General features: G+C 41.9%; 1 protein-coding gene across 1 annotated transcript in view; it reads right to left on the bottom strand.

Moving 5' to 3' along the window:
• Positions 1-18,357, bottom strand: part of CLVS1 (clavesin 1) — a 90,112-nt gene that overhangs the window by 19,100 nt on the left and 52,655 nt on the right. The window contains exon 3 of the mRNA XM_008644951.2: positions 361-471. Within this exon, the coding sequence (XP_008643173.1) occupies positions 361-471 (111 nt within the window). The remainder of the gene's footprint in view (positions 1-360; positions 472-18,357) is intronic.

The following is an 18,357-nucleotide window of genomic DNA, read 5'->3' as shown; positions in this document are numbered from 1 at the left end:
TGCTGAAGGAATGAAACAGGAATTTTTATTCCCACAAAAAGAGTTGAGCTGAAGTTTCCCTCACTTGCAAGTAACTTCAGCCAGGCCTGACAATCCCTCCACATTGCCAGTTCTTTCTATCCCTGAGCATGTCCCAGTAAAATGTATCCACGCTTCGTTAGTGATAACAGATTTCTGGTCCCTGACTGAGTTATTCATTCAATCCAGACCATTCCAAACTCTAGTTTTTATAACAGCAGCAATTCTCTGATACCATATGGAAAATGCAGAGAGAAAAAGAAACAAACAGGCAGCTAGATAATTGGCTAATCCAGGTCTGCAGGTTCCTCTCCACCCTCAGCCCCACCCCCATCTAATTACCCTTTTCCTTGTCTTGTCTTTGAGGAACGGTTTGATTAGCGTGTACAGGGCATGGATGTACCAGGGCTGATTGACAAAATGGACTCCTCCAAAACGTGCAGGAAAGCTGTCCTAGAGAAAGAAAGAAAGGAAGGCAGTTAGGAGATGCAGTGCTTTACTCTGGCAGTCAATAGGATGAAAGTTGGAGGAAAAATCTGTCTCTTTCCATCCGCAAACGAGCACTGGGCCTGCTGGGAGGGGGCAGGAGGGAAATGGAAAAACAAAAAAGATGCCTGGAAGCGTTTGTATCAGTTTCCTCTGTGGGCAGAAGCAGTCCCTTTGCCCCTCCACACACTGACACATCAACTGCCGATGAGGTGCTGAAGATTTAAAGTCGCGTCTCCAACCACTTCTCATGGACATTTTTTAACTCCATCAGGGCGTCTGACTCGGCCGGCCTGGGAAGTGAGAGGGGGTTGATGAGCACCGCTGCCTCGAGGGGAAGCTTTCTAATTTCTCATTGTGCAGCGCAAGGCAAGCCCCCAGTTCCCACGCACATCGCTGCTCAGAGCTCACCTTTTCACCCTTCGGCCTCCCTGCCTCCCCCTGCTAAAATCATCATTACAAAGGCTGACCTTTCGGGGTGAGCAAGCAGCATATTACAGGGAGGAGGATGGGTGGGAAATGCTGATTAAGTGAAGGTGTGGGGAGAGCGCACCATGACAGCACCATGGAAACTGCCGGAGCCGCGCTCGCTGCCGCTGCCGGGCTCAGCGCAAACAGCCTCGGCATTAACATGCAGGTAGCGTCCCGCTGCCGAGGGCTCGCTACAGCATCCTGCCCTGCTCCACCAGCCTGGCACGCCTAAGAGAAGAGGAGGTGGCTGGCGTGTCTTTAAAGGTTATTGTATATTGTGAAGGGTATTTTGTACCTACGATCTTATCTAACAAACGTCAGTCAAGGAAGAGCCTAGGATTTTTTTTGCATGGCATAAATAATGGGACGACCGCTGCTCCTGTGTGCAAACACGCTTCCAAGGGGAGGAGACGAGCCTGTGTCACCGCTGTGAAGGGAGATGCTGATGAAGCCGTCCTCATCCTGTGTGTGCTCCTAACCCCTACAGCTCAGCATGAAAAGCAGAATGTAATCAGGTCTCTTCCTTCAGGGCTTTGGCTCTGGGACTAAGGCAGGTTCCTTCCCCTCACAATTAGCACAGGGTGTCCTGGGGCTTTCTCTCGCCTTCCTCCCGAGCATCAGAGATTGAGCCACAGCTGGCGAGAATACAGGGTGGATTTGTGAGATGATATGAAAAAATCCCCTTATACACCTGCTCAGTAGAGCTTCTGTGCTGCTTCAAGGTCAATTTTCCCCCCCAGATTTAGCAATATGTATGCATACACCACCTCCTGCAACCCAGGGCGGATCATCAGGACTCTCCATACTCTTTAGCCACGGATTGCCTTGGCAGTCATCTAAAACCATACTAAGGTGATGTTTGTGAGCAGCCACAGGCATTAAGTGATATCTTTTTCTTTTGCTGTGCAGTGGAATAAACCACTTCCACCTCAGACAGGTCAGTTCATACGAAATCATTACAAATCTGAATATTGGATGTACTGTGAAGGACTACTGGGTAATCAGGCCAGCATACAGGAGGACAAGCAGTGTAGCATCACAGATGATCCCATTTTAAATTCCAGTAAATGATGAGTTGAGCTTTTGAGACCCCCACCTGGTCTGGGGTCCTTAGCACAAGAAAGATGTCAGCATGTTAGAGTGAGTCCAGAGGAGGGCAAAAAAGATGATCAGAGGAACAGAGCACCTCTCCTACAGAGACAGGCTGAGAGAGTTGGGGTTGTTCAGTGTGGGGAAGGGAAGGCTCCAGGGAGACCTCATTGCAGCCTTCCAATACCGTAAGGAGGTGTATAAAAAGGAGGGAGAGGGACTTCTTATCTGGCCACATAGTGACAGGACAACGTTTTAAACTAAAAGAAGGTTGGTTTAGATTAGATGTTAGGAAGAAATACTTTTCTTAGTGGATGATGAGGTACTGGAACAGGTTGCCCAGAGAAATTGTGGATGCCCCATCCCTCAAAGTGGTCAAGGCCAGGTTTAATTGGGTCCTGAGCAACCTGATTTAGTGAATGGCATCCCTGCCCATGGCAGGGGGATTGGAATTAGATGATTTTTAAGGTCCTTTCCAACCCTAACCATTCTATGATTCTGTTCATTGATTCTATGATTCTCTCTAAGGATGGCATATGTTCTGTTGGGGTGTTCATTTTCAATAAAGATGGCTGTATTTCCTCTGCTTTTCATTCAAGTTTAGGATGCAGCTCTGACTGAGATAAAATACTGCAGTGCTGCAAGTTGCAGTGACTTCAACTGAGGGCTGAGAAACTGCTGCAGAGAATCTGAGCCCACCTAGAAAAACACATGGACTGACAGAAATGTGAACCCAAAGTGATTTTCTACCATGCGATAACAGAGCCCACCTAGAAAAACACATGGACTGACAGAAGTGTGAAGCCCAAAGTGATTTTCTACCATGCGATAACGTAAAATTGTGTTTTATAGCAGACCAGAGCCATAAAATGCCCATCACATGCAAAATTCACAAATTCAGTTGCCTTCCTCACACATGGGAATGAAGATTTTATGATTTGGAACTTTTCACAGGTTATTCTGAAAAAAAAAACCCTAAGACAAACTGGAATGTTCCATATTTGCCTTTATTTATTTATTTATTATTAATTCTATGTTTTTCAAGATGGCCATCCCACAAGTTGTTTCCATAAGGAAGACATTTTAAACACCTTTGCTCTTTGGGAATAAATTGCCACAGTGGCTCCCAGGCTGTACTGGGAGCAGCAAAGGTCAGTGTAGAAAATCCCACCTGAGTCCAAAGCACAGGAGAGTAAGGAAATGAGAGATTGGAAGCAGGGGAATAACTTTAAGACAGAGATTCATACTCACCTGAAAAAGAAAAGTTGTTTTGCCTTCTTGCTGGAATGCACAAATGATATTAATCATAATTTTTAGTGAGAAACATCAGTCAGGCTTCATTTTCAAGGGGGAACATGTATTTTTTAGAACATGTTGACCAGCTTTAACAACACCCATAAAGGCTCAAATACTGAGAATTATAGGAGCCTGCCAGAGATTTAAGCTGGCAGTCTGCCTCTAGAAAAGGTCTAAGGAGAAGGATGCACTTTCCTATGTAGAAAATTAATTTTCTGTCCACCCAACACAGATTGTTGAGTCTATAGACTAGATTCTATCTCACACATCTGTAAGTGTTATAGGACAGCCCTTAATGTAACAATTTTATTTAAAGACAATTTCTGTCTTTTAATTTTGAAGGCGCACCAAAAAATGCACAAAGACCCTTGAAGGAAAGATGATAGTCAGAAAAAACCCCAACCACCAAAGAACATTTTTTTATGTGTGTAACTTCCTACTAAATTTTGTTCCTTGCCCTATTAAGCACATTCAGTTCAATTTGACCTTCATCCCTCAGTCCACCTGCATTTGTAAGGCTGTCAATTAGAACAAGGACAAAGACTTTTTTTTTAAAAAAAACCCCTACCAACGAAATTTGATATGGGAATCATCCAGACACTGTTTGGAACTGCAACATACTAATTTTGTAGAAGTCCCTAATTAGAGCAGAGCTGTCTTGGAAAGAAAAGCTCCTGTCTGGAGGTCTGCCTTGTGCAGCTCCAGGAAGATGTATGAGACATTTCCCACACCCCACTTAGTGTCTCTGCTGCTTTCCCTGGGGCAAGGTGAAAGTAGCTGAAATTGATTTTCTGCTGGAGAGCTTTTGCTTTTAGGAATTCTCATTTGATTTCTCATGTCTTGTGATTCCTTGGGAAGGTGTATTTTATAATGAGGTATATTTTTTGGAGTCTTCTGTGAAATGGACCCTGGGATTATGGAGCCTTTTCTTAACCCGATTCCATGTCAAAAATACCCAGTCCTGAGGATATACATGGGTTTTATTCCAAAGTTATAAATGATATATAGTACACATGAATTGATCTAATTATTTTGGGCACTACTGTCTTCTCCTCTGAAAACGAAGCTGGTTAGCACATTGCTCAGCAATGAAATTGCAGGGTAAATAAGCACATCCAACCCAGTCCTAATCAAGCTAACCTGCTTCTCAGCAATAGCAGGGAATCACAGAATCACAGAATGTGTCAGGTTGGAAGGGACCACAGTCATCAGGTCCAACCTCCCTGCTCAAGCAGGGTCATCCCAGAGCACATGGTGAGGGATTGCATCCAGATGATTCTTGAGTATCTCCCGTGAGGGAGACTCCACAACCTCTCTGGGCAATCTGTCCCAGTGCTTGGTCACCTGCACATTAAAGAAGTTCTTCCTCATGTTTAGGTGGAACTTCCCATGCATCAGTTTTTATCCGTTCCCTCTTGTCCTATTGGACTCGCTGAGGAGGCATCTTCCTCTTCATTCAAGTCATGGATGAATACGTTAAACTGAACCTTGTGGGACACCACTAGTGACAGGCCTCCAACTCGACCCTGTGGTACTAATTATGGCCCTCTGGGATCTGCCTTTGAGCCAGCTCTTGAGCCACCTCACTGTCCACTCATCCAATCCACACTTCAGTGAAAGAACTCCAGATATCTTCTTGGGCAGCTGGCTCACTCCACAGTCAGACCAGGCCTTCTTCACTGGGACTTAAATTGAGCTAAAATAAGAGATATATCTAACCATGCTGCAGTGACACCTTCCCAAAGCAGTGTAGGCAAACTGAGAGAGAGAAAATCGTCCAAACACAGAGTTTGAGTTGATTTAATGAAACTGGGGCCATTGATGGGACTGTTCTTTCGCCTGATTTGTCTTTGTTTTGCTTTATATATTTGCTTTTTTGCTGTTTTCAGTTTTATTCTCCTCTTTATCATGCCAAAAGAAAAAGTAATGAGCACAGTAGAGCCGCCACAGACCCCCCAAATCCATGCAGTCTTCAACACATCTTTTTTTTCAGATTGAAGAAGTGTCTCCAAGCTTGCAGGTCAGAGCAAAATGTTATGGGGATCATTGTTATATCCCCATTGAGCCTGGCACTGAAAGCCCTTGGCACATAATATTCCATGGAATAGCTAAGGAGTGATGTTTGGAAGCTATGAGGTGAATGAGAGACAATTGCTCTTTTTTCTGCCTGTTCTTGCCATCACGACATCTATTTCTTTTGGCATGAGTATGCATCAGAAACCATTTACTATGGTGTTGTTTGGAACTGCCTGAAAGCTAAAAATCAACATGATTTCCAGCATATCCTCTCACCAAAGTGTGTCAGGAAAACAAAGCCATTTTTGGAATACAAAAAATAGGGATGAATCCAACCTGATGCTCAAGGTCATTCCTTTCAAACTACATGAACTGACACCATACACCAAAGACCTGAGCTCAAAATCCATATTATAGCATATTTCTAGGTTACAGAATATCTGAATTTTGAGACAAAAGCATTTTTCAAATTCTTTCATAACCCTTTCTAATCAGAAAAGCAAGCACACATCTTGCCATCCCAATGAACTTGAATCTCAACCAACTCACCCATCTACTGAAAATCCAAATATAATCCCCTTTGAAAGAAAATAATTGCCCTCAGATTCAGGAAGACATCAGTCATAAACAAAACTGTTTAAAGTGAAATGTCATGTAAACTGAAGATAAAAACAGCATCTTCATGCCTGTGCACTTACATAATCAGTCCCTGAGGTGGATTAAAGCTCCTACAGATCATATTAATAGTTCAGGAAGATTTTATTAATAGTTCAGTGATAGTTTCTCCATGGAGAATTGCCATGAATGTGTGATTTTAATGGATTGGCACAATAAGGGAAGGAGGATTTCCACTCTTCAGCTCCTCAGCTTCAGATCCAAATTCAGCCTCTGAAAGAGTGACAGTGCTTGAAAGTTGTTCCCTGATTTTATGATTTTGTCAGATATTGGATAGGCTGTGTCCATCAACAACCTGCTCCTGAGCATGTTTGAATGAATTCCATGTAATGCCCTAGGTATGGAAGTGGGCTGTTGAATAGTGCATGCTAGGGAAGACGGCAAAATGTCCTCCCATCGGTACAGCTTCAGCTTCTAATTTTAACGCAGCTCCTAAGAGATGGATGTTTAGCTTGGCAGGAGGCAGTGGGAGGCAGCAGCAGAACCAGGGCCATGAGGACCTTGGGACTGGGCAGCTCCTGCACCTCTACAAGTGTTCCCTGGGGCTGCAGGAGCTGGGGCTGCTCTCCCTCACCTTCAGCAGTGCCTGCACTGATCCCAGGCATGTTTCCAATCTCCACCCCAACAAGTTGCTTGTCTTTCCGTTATCTCTTTTTGCTCCCCTGTGTTTTTGAAGAGATGGGAATACAAAATGAATGTTGCCGGTGGCAGTAATTGCAAATCGTTTGCTTCTACCTTCTCATGCCCTCAGAGTACACAGGAATTGAAAATAGTTGCAGAGTAGGGGAAAACCAGGAAAAAAAAAAGACACTAGTGCTAGCAGTATGGCAATCCTGACCTGCTTGAATATGACCATAAAAAGAATTCTTGCGATTGTGAAGAATTCATTGATTTTGGGTAAGCTGTGACTGTAACTGCTCACACCAAAACACTCTCTTTTCTTTGAAGTACATAATAGCAAATGATTGGAGAAAAATCACGGGAAATTGTGAGTGCTTGGTTTATTTTTACATCTCATGCCCACATATGTAGATGAGGACGCTCTGAAGTACTTCTGTCAGAGAAGTGGAACTGAAAAATGAACATTGGGATGCATTCTCCTAGACATTTTTTCATTATGTTTGTTATCTCTCCTGCTACACTCAGTAACTTTTAAAATTCAGTCATTTGCAGTGGGTTTCTCCCAGTCATTATTGCATACTAGTGAGGTCCTACAGAGCATCTGTTCATGGGTGTTGGCAGATGGCACCAATAAATCAGGTTACAGAACACAGATTTGCTCAGTAAACTTTGATTTGTCCTGATAGAATCATGCTGTCATGTCATCTGGTCTAACAAAATAACTTGTAACCTTGGGGCAGAAGGGGGATTGTTGGGGAAGATGAAACAGGAAAGCCTTATAAATATGATTGCCTGACAAAAGATTTTGGGAATATGAAAACTACAGGCAACATCGAAATGAAAGCCACTTTTGAAATACCAAGTCTTAGTTACTGAACAACTGGAAAACAATGGTATGGCCAACTGAAGGTAATCCCCTCTTGATTGACCAATACCCTCTGCTTGCAGGCAGGTCCAAGGGTCAGAGCAGACCCTACTAGCTCAGCAGAAGGGGTCCAAAGAGTAGTTTTTAGAAGTTAAGATGTAACACTCTATGGTAATATAAGAACTCTTATAGGCTGTATGTAAATGCTATAGGATTTGTATCTTGTATTAGATTGGTTAGTGACAATTAGAATATTCAGTACAGAAGATGATTTATTGTATTGTAACCAGGACTTCACCATTCCATTCCATCCTTTTCTCATCACTTCTTCTTCACTCTCATTCCTCTCGCTCTCTCTCTCTCTTACCCGCTTACTCTCTTGCTCCCTTGGGCCTGCTCAGAGCTGCCAGCTGCAGCTCTAAGCAGTGCCCCTGTACCCACGCCCTTTGCAATAAACCGCATGTTCCAAGATCTGACTAGAGAGATCTCCAGTCCCGACCGTCCATCCGAACCACCCCGCTGTCCTACAGGGGATTTCTTCACTACCTTTTTGCAAGAAACCCTTTACTGAACCAGCTCAGAATAATTTAGGAGCAGAGTATCTCCCAGAGGCAGTGACTCTGTTGGATTGACACCATATCCTGGTGCTGCTTTTTTGCTTGGTTTGTACCCCTCTTTTACACACTAAAGGTAGAGAGTAAGGCTCCCTCCAGAAACAAACAAAAAAATAGATTAATAAATTATATTGAGAGAGAAACAGCAGGTTCATTCAGGTTGTTGGCTGAGGAGGTTCACAGAGAAGAGAGGAATTCAAAATGTGATTAAAAAATAAAACTGAGAGCACTGAGACAGTAATTTGGAAGTAGCCCACACGTGTGCAAGTGAGGTGCTGCAGTTTGCTCTAGATTAGGTCTTATAAGGCAAGGCCACATCAGGATGCCTCTGGTGGAGCAAGAAGAGTGACAGTCACCCACTAACCTAAGAAGGGGTAGCTTGGGTTACAGGCAGCATGGGAAGGGACATGAATTAGCTGGAGGCTATTTTTCAGAGTTAGTTTAGGAACTTGGTATGATCTTTGCAGCCAGCTCCAGCAAACCAAGCTACATTGTCTCCAGTGTTCTGATTTTTGGTGTAAACTAGCTCAGAAACCAGTTTATATTCAGCTTTCCTAAGGCAGGGTGACTGCAAGCTGAGTTGCTTCTATTCCTGTATCTCACTGAATGTGAACGTCTGAAATTAGCTGTGGGGGAAGGAAAAAGCAGCAGGAAGATCAACAAAGCTGAAAGCAGTTTTGGGCTTAATTAGAAATGGTAAAGTGTGCTGGGCACAGAGCAAGCCTGGCCTGGAGACTTGCTGGGTGAGCACAGGTGCTGCTGGCTGCAGTGTGTGCCCACAGGTTGGCTGGGATGTGTCACACTCCCTGCGACACCAAGCCCTTGGCTGAGCATGATCTGTGAGCTTTGGCTGCTCATTCAAAATCATCATAACAATAAAGGCCTCGTGCAAACTTTGGGTTTCTGAGAGAAGTGACCTCCCTCCAATCCTTTCTCCCTGACACCAGGAGACAAAGTGGTGTGTTTTCTCTCCGCTTGAGCTGCTGGTGGGTGTTTGTGGGTGTGAGGTGCTCTCAGTTTTGGGGGTGTGGTAAATAAGTAGGTTTCTTTCGCAGCCAGATTTTAATGCAGGGCATTCTGAAGTAAAACGCCCACCAGCAGAATGAGCATCTCTACCAAAGAGAGTCAGCATTAAGACAACTTTAATGAAGGACCATCCTAATTCCCTTGCACTTGGAAAAGAATCCACCCAGGAGTGCTGGGGTTAAAAGTTTGGCATTGAAAACTTGACCCAAAAAATGTTCTATTTTTAATGTACACTTTTGGAAAAAGTATAGGGAGAATAGGGATTTTTTTTTTTTAAGTAATTTTTTAAAGTTAAGCTTTAAACAAAATTAATTAGTACCATTAACCACTGTAGCTAAGAACACTCCTGTTTTATTTAGCTGATGTTATTTGAAGCTCTCTCCTAGATATTTCTATTTCCATAGACAGGCCTTGCACTCATCCTGAAGGGCAGTAGCTCTGTGGGACGCTGTGATTGAAAGCACGGGGGGTGAAGGAGTTAAGGCAAGGAAGATTGCACTGAGGCAAATACAGGAGCATTTAAAAAGCTGTTGAAGGGACAGAGGTAGTGCATGCAAAGTCAGTCATGAAAAGCATAACATACAGCACCTTATTTCTTGTCCAGTACTGAGATTTAAAACAAAAAGCCCTATACAGAGAGTGTGTCTTTAGATAGACGTTGTTATGCTGAGATTCTCTACATTGTCTATGTAAAACATTTATTCTACATTTTCCTCTTTTCTTCACATTACCACTTTATATATATATATATACACATATACATACTCTCTGCCGAATTAGCTGTGTCTCAGCAAAGGGCAATGAAGGCCAAGCTGCCATGGTGAGGACAAATGCCCACAGCCTTAGTTAAAGTCAGCCAAAGAAAAGCAATTAAAAAGGTCTTGTGGCACTTGCATTGCTTCTCAGGAGACCTATTGACTTTGCAGATAAGCTTTTCATCTTTGCCTATGGAAGCACCAAGGTATTAAACAGAATTTCTAAAGTCACATTACACTTGTGTTGTGATTGAAAGCAGATGACGGAGGAAAGGAGATTTTATTATTTATAGTGCTAGGCAACCTATTTGGTGCTGAACAGAAGTCTGATCTAGCATGGCTTGAACAATGTGTGGAATCACCTTAAAAGCAGCATGGAAAGGAGATTATAAACTATCATTGTGATGAGATTATACCCTAGCTTGGTCAGAAGAAAACGATCAAGCAATTTTTTTCCTTGGCAACTGTTGACTGACTGAAACAAAGTTATTGATGGAAATTATTCCTTTTCCAGTAAATTTCTTTGCATCTAGCAGTAAGTCAAAATAATCCTTTGTGTTGATTCCTCTGTACAAGTCCTTGTAGGTATCACAGGCTCCTAGCACTCATTTTCTCAGAGCTATCTGTTAAACAAGAGCTAGATTCCCATCTTATTTACTAAGAATTTCATATTTTACTCTAATTTGTTTGAGATGGAAACCTCATTTTAAAATGGAAGTTTTCCCTTCACCTAGCTCTTGCACAACCCCTTTTTAAAACAATTTTTGTGGTCCCTGTCAGCCTTGACAAATGTACTCTGGTAAGTGTCCCATGGTGAAGATATTTTTTCAATTCTTTATTCTCTTTCAACAGGAGTGTGTGTGAGAGAAAACCCAATGACCTACCTTGTTTTAAAGGGAGTCAAAATGCTAAATGCCTGTGCAGCTGGGGAGACCCAGCTCTTGGTGGATGCAATACGAGGCAACTCACACTGCATCAGATAAACACCTGACAGCAGCAACACCTTTTCCTCATATACAGCCTCTTATTCTTCAGACCAAAAGAAGCCAGAGAAAAAAACCCACTCTTTTATTATTTGCAAGATTCAGTCTCTGTCCTTGTTCCAGTCTGAGTGAGACTGCTTTGCCGTCTTATCCTTTCATGCTGAAGGGAAAATTGTTTTGTGTATTTGTATTTCACAAAGTCCCGCATAGTCACCAGACTGATTTAAAAGGAGCAGACCAATGTGTCAGGTCTGCAATAAAATATAATCTCTTTGTGTCTGTCCTTTTGTGATCTCTTCCTCTCTCTATATATTTTTTTTAATAACAGAGCAGTGCCTTGGTAATAGGAAACCTGATCATAACTTAATGTCCTTGAAATAGGTGTTGATAATAAAAAAATACGAATAATATTAAAGATGCACATGGAAAGATTTAAAGATACATTGTGGAAAATATATTTTTCAGAAAGCTGTTTTTACAATATCAGACTGCATTTCAAGTTTCATGACATAGTCAACCACATGTATTTAAGAAATGAGTTATGAAGACCATTTTTTTAGTGGAGCTTTGTACTATGCAGTACGAAGAACACACTGATGTTTTTCCCCTGTGGTTATAAAAGCAGGCATTGATAATAGCACCACCAATAGCTAAGATTGTCTGAATGTCTGACTTGTTGCAACTTTGCTGTAGCTACACATTTTGGGCCCAAAAATTTCAACAGGGAGCTAGACATATTTTTATGGCAACAGTGTTGGAGGCTGGGGGTGGGGTAGGAGTTTCTCCGTGGGCTTGGAGGGAAAAAATACTGTTTTCTGCACTTCAAAATATTTCTATGATTATTGGAGGGTGGACACTTAAAGCTCAGAGCCTTTGGAGCATGGACCTAACCTTTCACAAAAGGTTTTCCTAGCACACATGGCTTTAATGACACAGAGAAGATTTGCAACTCTGTGTATGTCCAAACTCACTGAAGGAAGTGTGGAGGCTGAGATGTTTCGTAAGTTGGACTAGTCATAGTCCAACTTGCCTTAAAAGCTATGATCAGTCAAAATCCTTGGAGTTCATTAGCTGTGTTCTCCCAACAGAGAGGCTGCAGCCCCAACCCACAGGTAGGATGTAGAGCTCTCCCTGCAGTGGTTTCTCCCAGAGATGTCATAAAGCACTGGTGTAGTCAGGGCTCCCTGAAGCTACACTTTAAAACTCAGATTTTTCCTTTCCTAAGTGCGTGACTTTGCCATTTCAATGTTCTTTTTGTGTTGTGTTCACCACCTAAAGCAATGCTAGGCAACAGTCAGTGCTGCTCATCACATAATCACTCAGAATCAGGGCTTTTGTCAGTTTGGCAGCATTAAATGTCACATAAATTTTGTAGTCTTTGCTACACAAAATACACGCTTATACTCTCTGCAACAGCTCTCTCATTTCCACAACACATCCTCCCTTCAGCTCACACTTCTTATTCCTCACTACCTTGCTTTACTGCCACCTTAACTCTGACTTAAAAACAGCTGTAAAAGATAGTAGTAGGAAAATGGTTTCTGGTGTCTGTGTAGGTACAAGAAAAGCAGGGCACTAATGAGTGCAATTTCTCAGTCTTTCCATTATCACAAGCTAAGCATGGATATCAGACTGTGGACATAACAGCAGGTCACTGTTCAGCCCTTTGGCATCCTGTGTACTATCATCTGCTCCCACTACAGACTCTAACAAGAGGAGTCGGAGGGTTACCAGTGAAGTTTACTGCCTGAGTGATGCTTACACTATCTTCTCCAAAAGGTTATTCTTAATTGTGTTTTCAGGCACCAGGCATCAGTCTGCAAGCTAATGATTCCTTCGCTCTCTGGGTCTATTCCTTGAAAATTTGCTCTGGTTATTTTTTTTCAGGGCCAAGAGCAGGGAAAAAAATTCTATGAATTTGCTAAAACTACAGTTCACAGGAAGGTGCAACCCCATTTCTCAGTCATCTTAGATTAAAAAGCCATATAAAAAGCCATACATTTTCATCCTCCTCCTTCTCCCCACATTGGACTAAAGTCATACATTAAGTACTGCTACATGAAGTCTTAAATGAATTAGGCTTTTTCCAACCAGAGATTGAAGTATCCTCTGTCACATCTCTGGAGGTCATTAAATTTTCTGGGTAGGTACAGGACTGCCTGTCTGTATCTTCTTCTTTGAAGGTTTCCCATCAACAACTCTTCTCACCTAATTGCAGGCAGCAGCATATCCTCCTTATTAAACTCCAAGCACTGAGTACCAAGGCATTTGTAAATAACTTGCTCTCATTAACCTTGAGTTTAGCAAGACTTTAGGCATGGTGGCTTGTATTGCTCCTCTAGCAAAGTGGAGAGATTTTGTTTGGAGTGGTGGTGCTTAGTTCTAACTTCAAAGTTTGCCCCACTTTAAGCTATGAATGGGATCTGATCCCTTCCAAACTTACCACATGATTCTGTGGTATTTCATATGTGCAGGTACGTGTGCATCTCAGGTTGTCAGACTGATCCTGCCCTGTCATGTTCCACACTTGCTGTTGACTGATCACTGGTTACTCAGTGTTTCAGGTTACAGTTTCCATTTAAAGCTGAAGCTTTTATCATCTTTATAATATGCTGCAGAATTTGTTATAGAAATAGGCAGGAAAGTAAGGCTTATTTATTATCTGCTTTGCTGCAAAGCCCATATTATGAGCAGAGATGACAGCAATAAACTAAAGAAAATAACCTGTTCAGACCAGAAGAAAATCTGTATCACTAACTCCCTGCATTGAACAGTTGTTCCAAGAATGAAGGATTTCCTTGTTGTTAGGAATGTGCCAGGTGAAGAGAAGTTATCAGACAAGCTGCATTCCCTATTAGCTGCTACAGAATGTTGCACACATGGCAATGCATATTAATCCCACTTACATCCAGAAACTTAATTAAACCTCCCCATTATTGAAATCTATAACTGGCATGGAAAGGTACAAGGGCTTAGGAAAGAGCATTCATTTATGCTGTTTGCTGGACAGATCTCCAGTAGTGCTAGGTTATTTCTGGTAGGAAGTAAACAATTTCTGCTGGATATCCAGCAATTTGCAAAACATTTGGAGATTACAACCAAGGCCAGTGTTTGTCTGCAAGTGTTAGCGAGAAGCTAATGGTACTACAGGATGCTTTGCAGATGCTTCATCTGGATTTTTTGGTTGGTTTTTGTGCTTTACTTTTGTCAGTGACACCCTTTTATCATATATATATATATATATATATATATAACGTGCATGTATAGTACATCTTTGCACAAAAATTGAAGATAAGGTCTGCTGACAACACACTTATAATGCAGAGGTTACATTAATATATTTCCCCAATTCTGTCAGGATCTGTCTGGGAGAATCAGTTCATCACTTATTGGTGATGATCCTCTTCAAAATTTTAAAAACAAACTGTTAACAAAATTTTTTTAAAATTTATTTTTTGTCTTCCCAAATTGTCTGCTTGAGGCCCTATGCTGTTCCAATTTTTTAGCTGAAAACAAATCTTAGGTTCACTGTGTTGTACGGTCTAGGAGATCTCTTAAATAGATTCTGCTATTTGAACTTGTTGAGTTGTGAATGGGTTCAGACTATGAAAGTCTGCTCAGTGTGAAATCCACCACTGAATGCAGCAAATTCCTCACTCAAGGTGGTTATTGAGCAATTGATTTTCTCAATAATAAACAGCAAGAAAACCTCCTAACAGAAAAATAAATAAGTTTAACAACTTGTCAGCATAAAAATTCTTTCAGACCACCGAAGATAGTTGAAGTTGTTTGCCCAGTACTTCAGTCTGTATCCATAAAACAGAAGTGCCCCTTAAGGTAGCTTAATTTCTGACAGCGAAGTTGCGAAGCACCTTGATTGTCGAAATTATTTTGGGAAGAGAAGGTTAATTATGAAAGATTATTACAGCAATTTAAGCACTACAGCCAAGGTAGAGGGAAACATGTCAGGTGTTTGTTTTCAAACAGATGATACAAGTAAGATGGTAAAAATGAAATTATGGTTGTGATTTATGGAAAGTTAAAAAGTTTTTAAAATTTTGGAATTCAGTTTGTGATAAAATCACAGATTCTGGGAAAATTATTCAAGGAAGTGTGTACTGAAATATCCAGACTCTACTTAAAACAAAGCATTTGAAGGACCTGCCTGAAGTTTGAGAAAGTTAGATCTTGCTTTAATGTTGTGGGCATGAAAATAAAACATTTTTTCTGCAAATGAGTCTGAGTCAGGAAAGCACAACACTATCAGTGTGGGAATCCACAGAACCCATGACTGAAAAATCCAGAGTGGACAAACAACTCACACAAGATTATATCTGCCATTTGTAAAGGGATCACAACACCACACAGGCATTTACAAGCATCAGCACAGATATGTAGAGGAAGGAACACACTTCATGGCAGTCAAGGAAAAGAGCATAGCATCATAGAATCACAAAATATGCTCATTTGGAAGGGACCCACAAGGATCATCAAAGTCCAACTCCCAGCCATGCACAGCAGCATCCCCAAGAGTCACACCATGTGCCTGAGATCATTGTCCAAAGGCTTCTTGAACTCTGTCAGGCTGGTGCTGTGACCACTTCCCTAGGGAGCCTGTTCCAGTGCCCCACCACTCTCTGGGGGAAACACCTTTCCCTGATATCCAGCCCTAACCGCCTCTGACACCATTTCAGGCCATTCCCTTGGATCCTGTCACTGGTTACCATAGAGAAGAGATCAGTGCCTTCCCCTCCTCTTCCCTGTCCACTTGAAGGCTTATGGAACACAACTGATTTTCCATGATATTTAGATGCACCAGGGACACCAGTATTAGCAAAGACAATTCACTCTTGGTAGGAGTGAATCTCTGGTCATATATAGGTTAACTTTTATTATATAACAAAGTTGTACCAGTAAGTGATTGGATAAAGAGTAATATTTATGGAAAAGTTAAAATTTCTAAAAGTACCAGAAGTAAAAAAATACTATTGAGCTAAAAAGATGCCAGATTCTGGATCTCAGAGACTGAATTCATGCAATGGACAGACAATAGTTGGCAGCAACTGAAAAGGAACATAAGGATGCTTCTGGGAAATAAAGGAACTCTCAACAGAATATGAAATAGAGATGAAAGGGTCAAGATAGTCCACAGCTCATCTACCCAGGAAAGTTTCTCTCACCATAATTTGGGCTACACTAAAGGAAGCCTATTGCTCTAGGGAGATAAATATAATGAAGAAAAACAAATTAATGTATTGTGCCTATAGATCATGTAGAAAGCAAGCAAAACATTGAAATATTTCATTTGCATATGAATGACCTAAAAATGGCATCTATTGCAATGTCTCTAATGAGAAACTGAAAAGGCAGTACCACTCTGGGAGGTGACCTTATGAAACTGGGGCATCCATATATGCATGATCATTATCTCTTCATGAAATGATTTCCTGAGAATGCCATTGGGTTGCACTTGGAGCCACAAGTCAATACAAAATATTTGACAGTGTATACAGTACTAAGTTACACACAAATGATGTTAGATATGGGGCAAAAGTGTAAAAAAATCCCATCTGGAGGCCTCAATTAACTCAGAAATTCTGACATAAACTAAACAAATTAAGATGTAAGGTGTAAAGATATATTCCAGAGGATTCCCATGGGAATGTCTCCCACAGCAGACTCCTCACATGAGGGAGCTATAAGGAAATTTGCACCTATCAAGCTGCCTGCAGCAGCAGCTTGAGAGGGCTACTAAGACACATACAGGAAGGGTAGGTCACAACCCTGTCTGTATTTAACACTGTGAAATTACCATGGCACCAGTGATGCACTGGATGTCACATGAACGCTGAAGACAAGATGCCTGTGCTTGTCAGGCAGCTGTCAGAGTCACTCTGGTCTCACAGGTGTCTTGAGCAAAGCAGCGAGTCCAGTATGGTTTGTGAAATGTGATAAAGGTGGGAAGCAGTCATGCCAATGTGCAGTGAACTTGTCCCAGGTGCAAGAGACACTGCTGCACCAGATGGACACAAGCAGAGGTGGAATAGGTTTTCTCATCTGAGACAGCTGAGCTCAAGGACCTGAGACAGCAGGAGCTGAAGGGCCTGGCTGTGGCAGAAATGACAGCATGGATATTAAAACTGGGTCCAATGTGATGTTACAGCACACCTTGTGAGTTAGTTGAACCTTGACAGCTGCTGGTCTTCGAGATTCTGAATTGCATTAAAAATCACTGATGGTATGACTAGAGAGGGAAGTTGTGGGAAAATAACAAACTTGCAGGAGGACCTTAAGATAGTCACTTGGCAATAAATGATTCCTGGTTCCTTTCCTACTTCCATCAATCTAGCCATAATTGGCTTATTACCCCCTCTGTTGCTGTCCTCACAACTTGGAGTGGAAATGTGAAACAGTACTTTCTTCATATTTCCTTTAAAAGTGGCAGGAACAGCCTCTTTTCCCTTGCAGGCGATGGGATAAGGTCTCCCACACTGCTTACAGAAACCACATCAGTAGGAAGCAAAAGTACAGAAAAGAACACAAGAAGGAGGTAGTAAATGTGTTCTCCCCAATGGCATTTTCACAACAGGATAATTTCTCTGGCTTCAGATCCCCTGATCATAATAGCAAACCATCTGCTCATGGAAAGAGGACACTTCAAGAAAGGATATCTGGCTTAGTCGTCCTGTCACATCACAGCTCTGCAGGGTTTATTTTATTCTAGTAAAGAGGTTTTCATTTTTAATCCTGTTTGTGTATTCTTTAAATAAACATTGATGTTGTTTTAGTTTAATCTGACAATTCTAAAAAGCATCATGTGAGACAAATAATTGAGCATCCTACAGGAGTATAAAGCTAGTAGTACCAGCAAGTGCAGTAACAATAAAGCACAACCGCAGTTAAAATATTATGGAATCAGATACCCCGAAGGACAGTTTAAAGCAGGCACAGACTCTTTAGAATAGGAGTGTCAGCCATGTTTAACACCAGTGACAACCAAGGATATGCACTGGCGCTTACAGGGATGCAGGACTCAACTCCCTGTGGCAGATCCAACTCCTAACAGGATGCAGTCCAAACTATGGGCCTGTGTGGGCTAAGTTCATAGGGCCAGCTCCTTCCTGGTCCTCTGCTCATGGATGCATACACATGCATGTTACACAGTCCTTCATTTTCTCTCTGACCTTCCCTCCTGCCTCTTCTGGCCTCGTCTCTCTGAGCTGCCAGTGTAATGTGGACAAGTTGGAGGCAGAGGTGCAGTCTAGTGGGACGCTGTTGTTTAATTTCTCTGCCTTCTGCTGCCTTTCCTACGCCTCCAAGAAAATCCCTCTCTAGTAGATAAGGAATATTTGGTTCTGTTATGCTCAAAAGCTTGTCATAATTTTCAGACTGCAAACAAGGACCTGATGCTAATGTTCATGTGCCTTTTTTGTACACCCCCT

This window comes from Corvus brachyrhynchos, unplaced genomic scaffold (genome assembly GCF_000691975.1).
Source record: "Corvus brachyrhynchos isolate BGI_N302 unplaced genomic scaffold, ASM69197v1 scaffold60, whole genome shotgun sequence".
Taxonomy (NCBI): Eukaryota; Metazoa; Chordata; class Aves; order Passeriformes; family Corvidae; genus Corvus; species Corvus brachyrhynchos.
The sequence above is the reverse complement of the archived record's forward strand: the minus strand, read 5'-3'. Positions and strand labels throughout refer to the sequence as shown.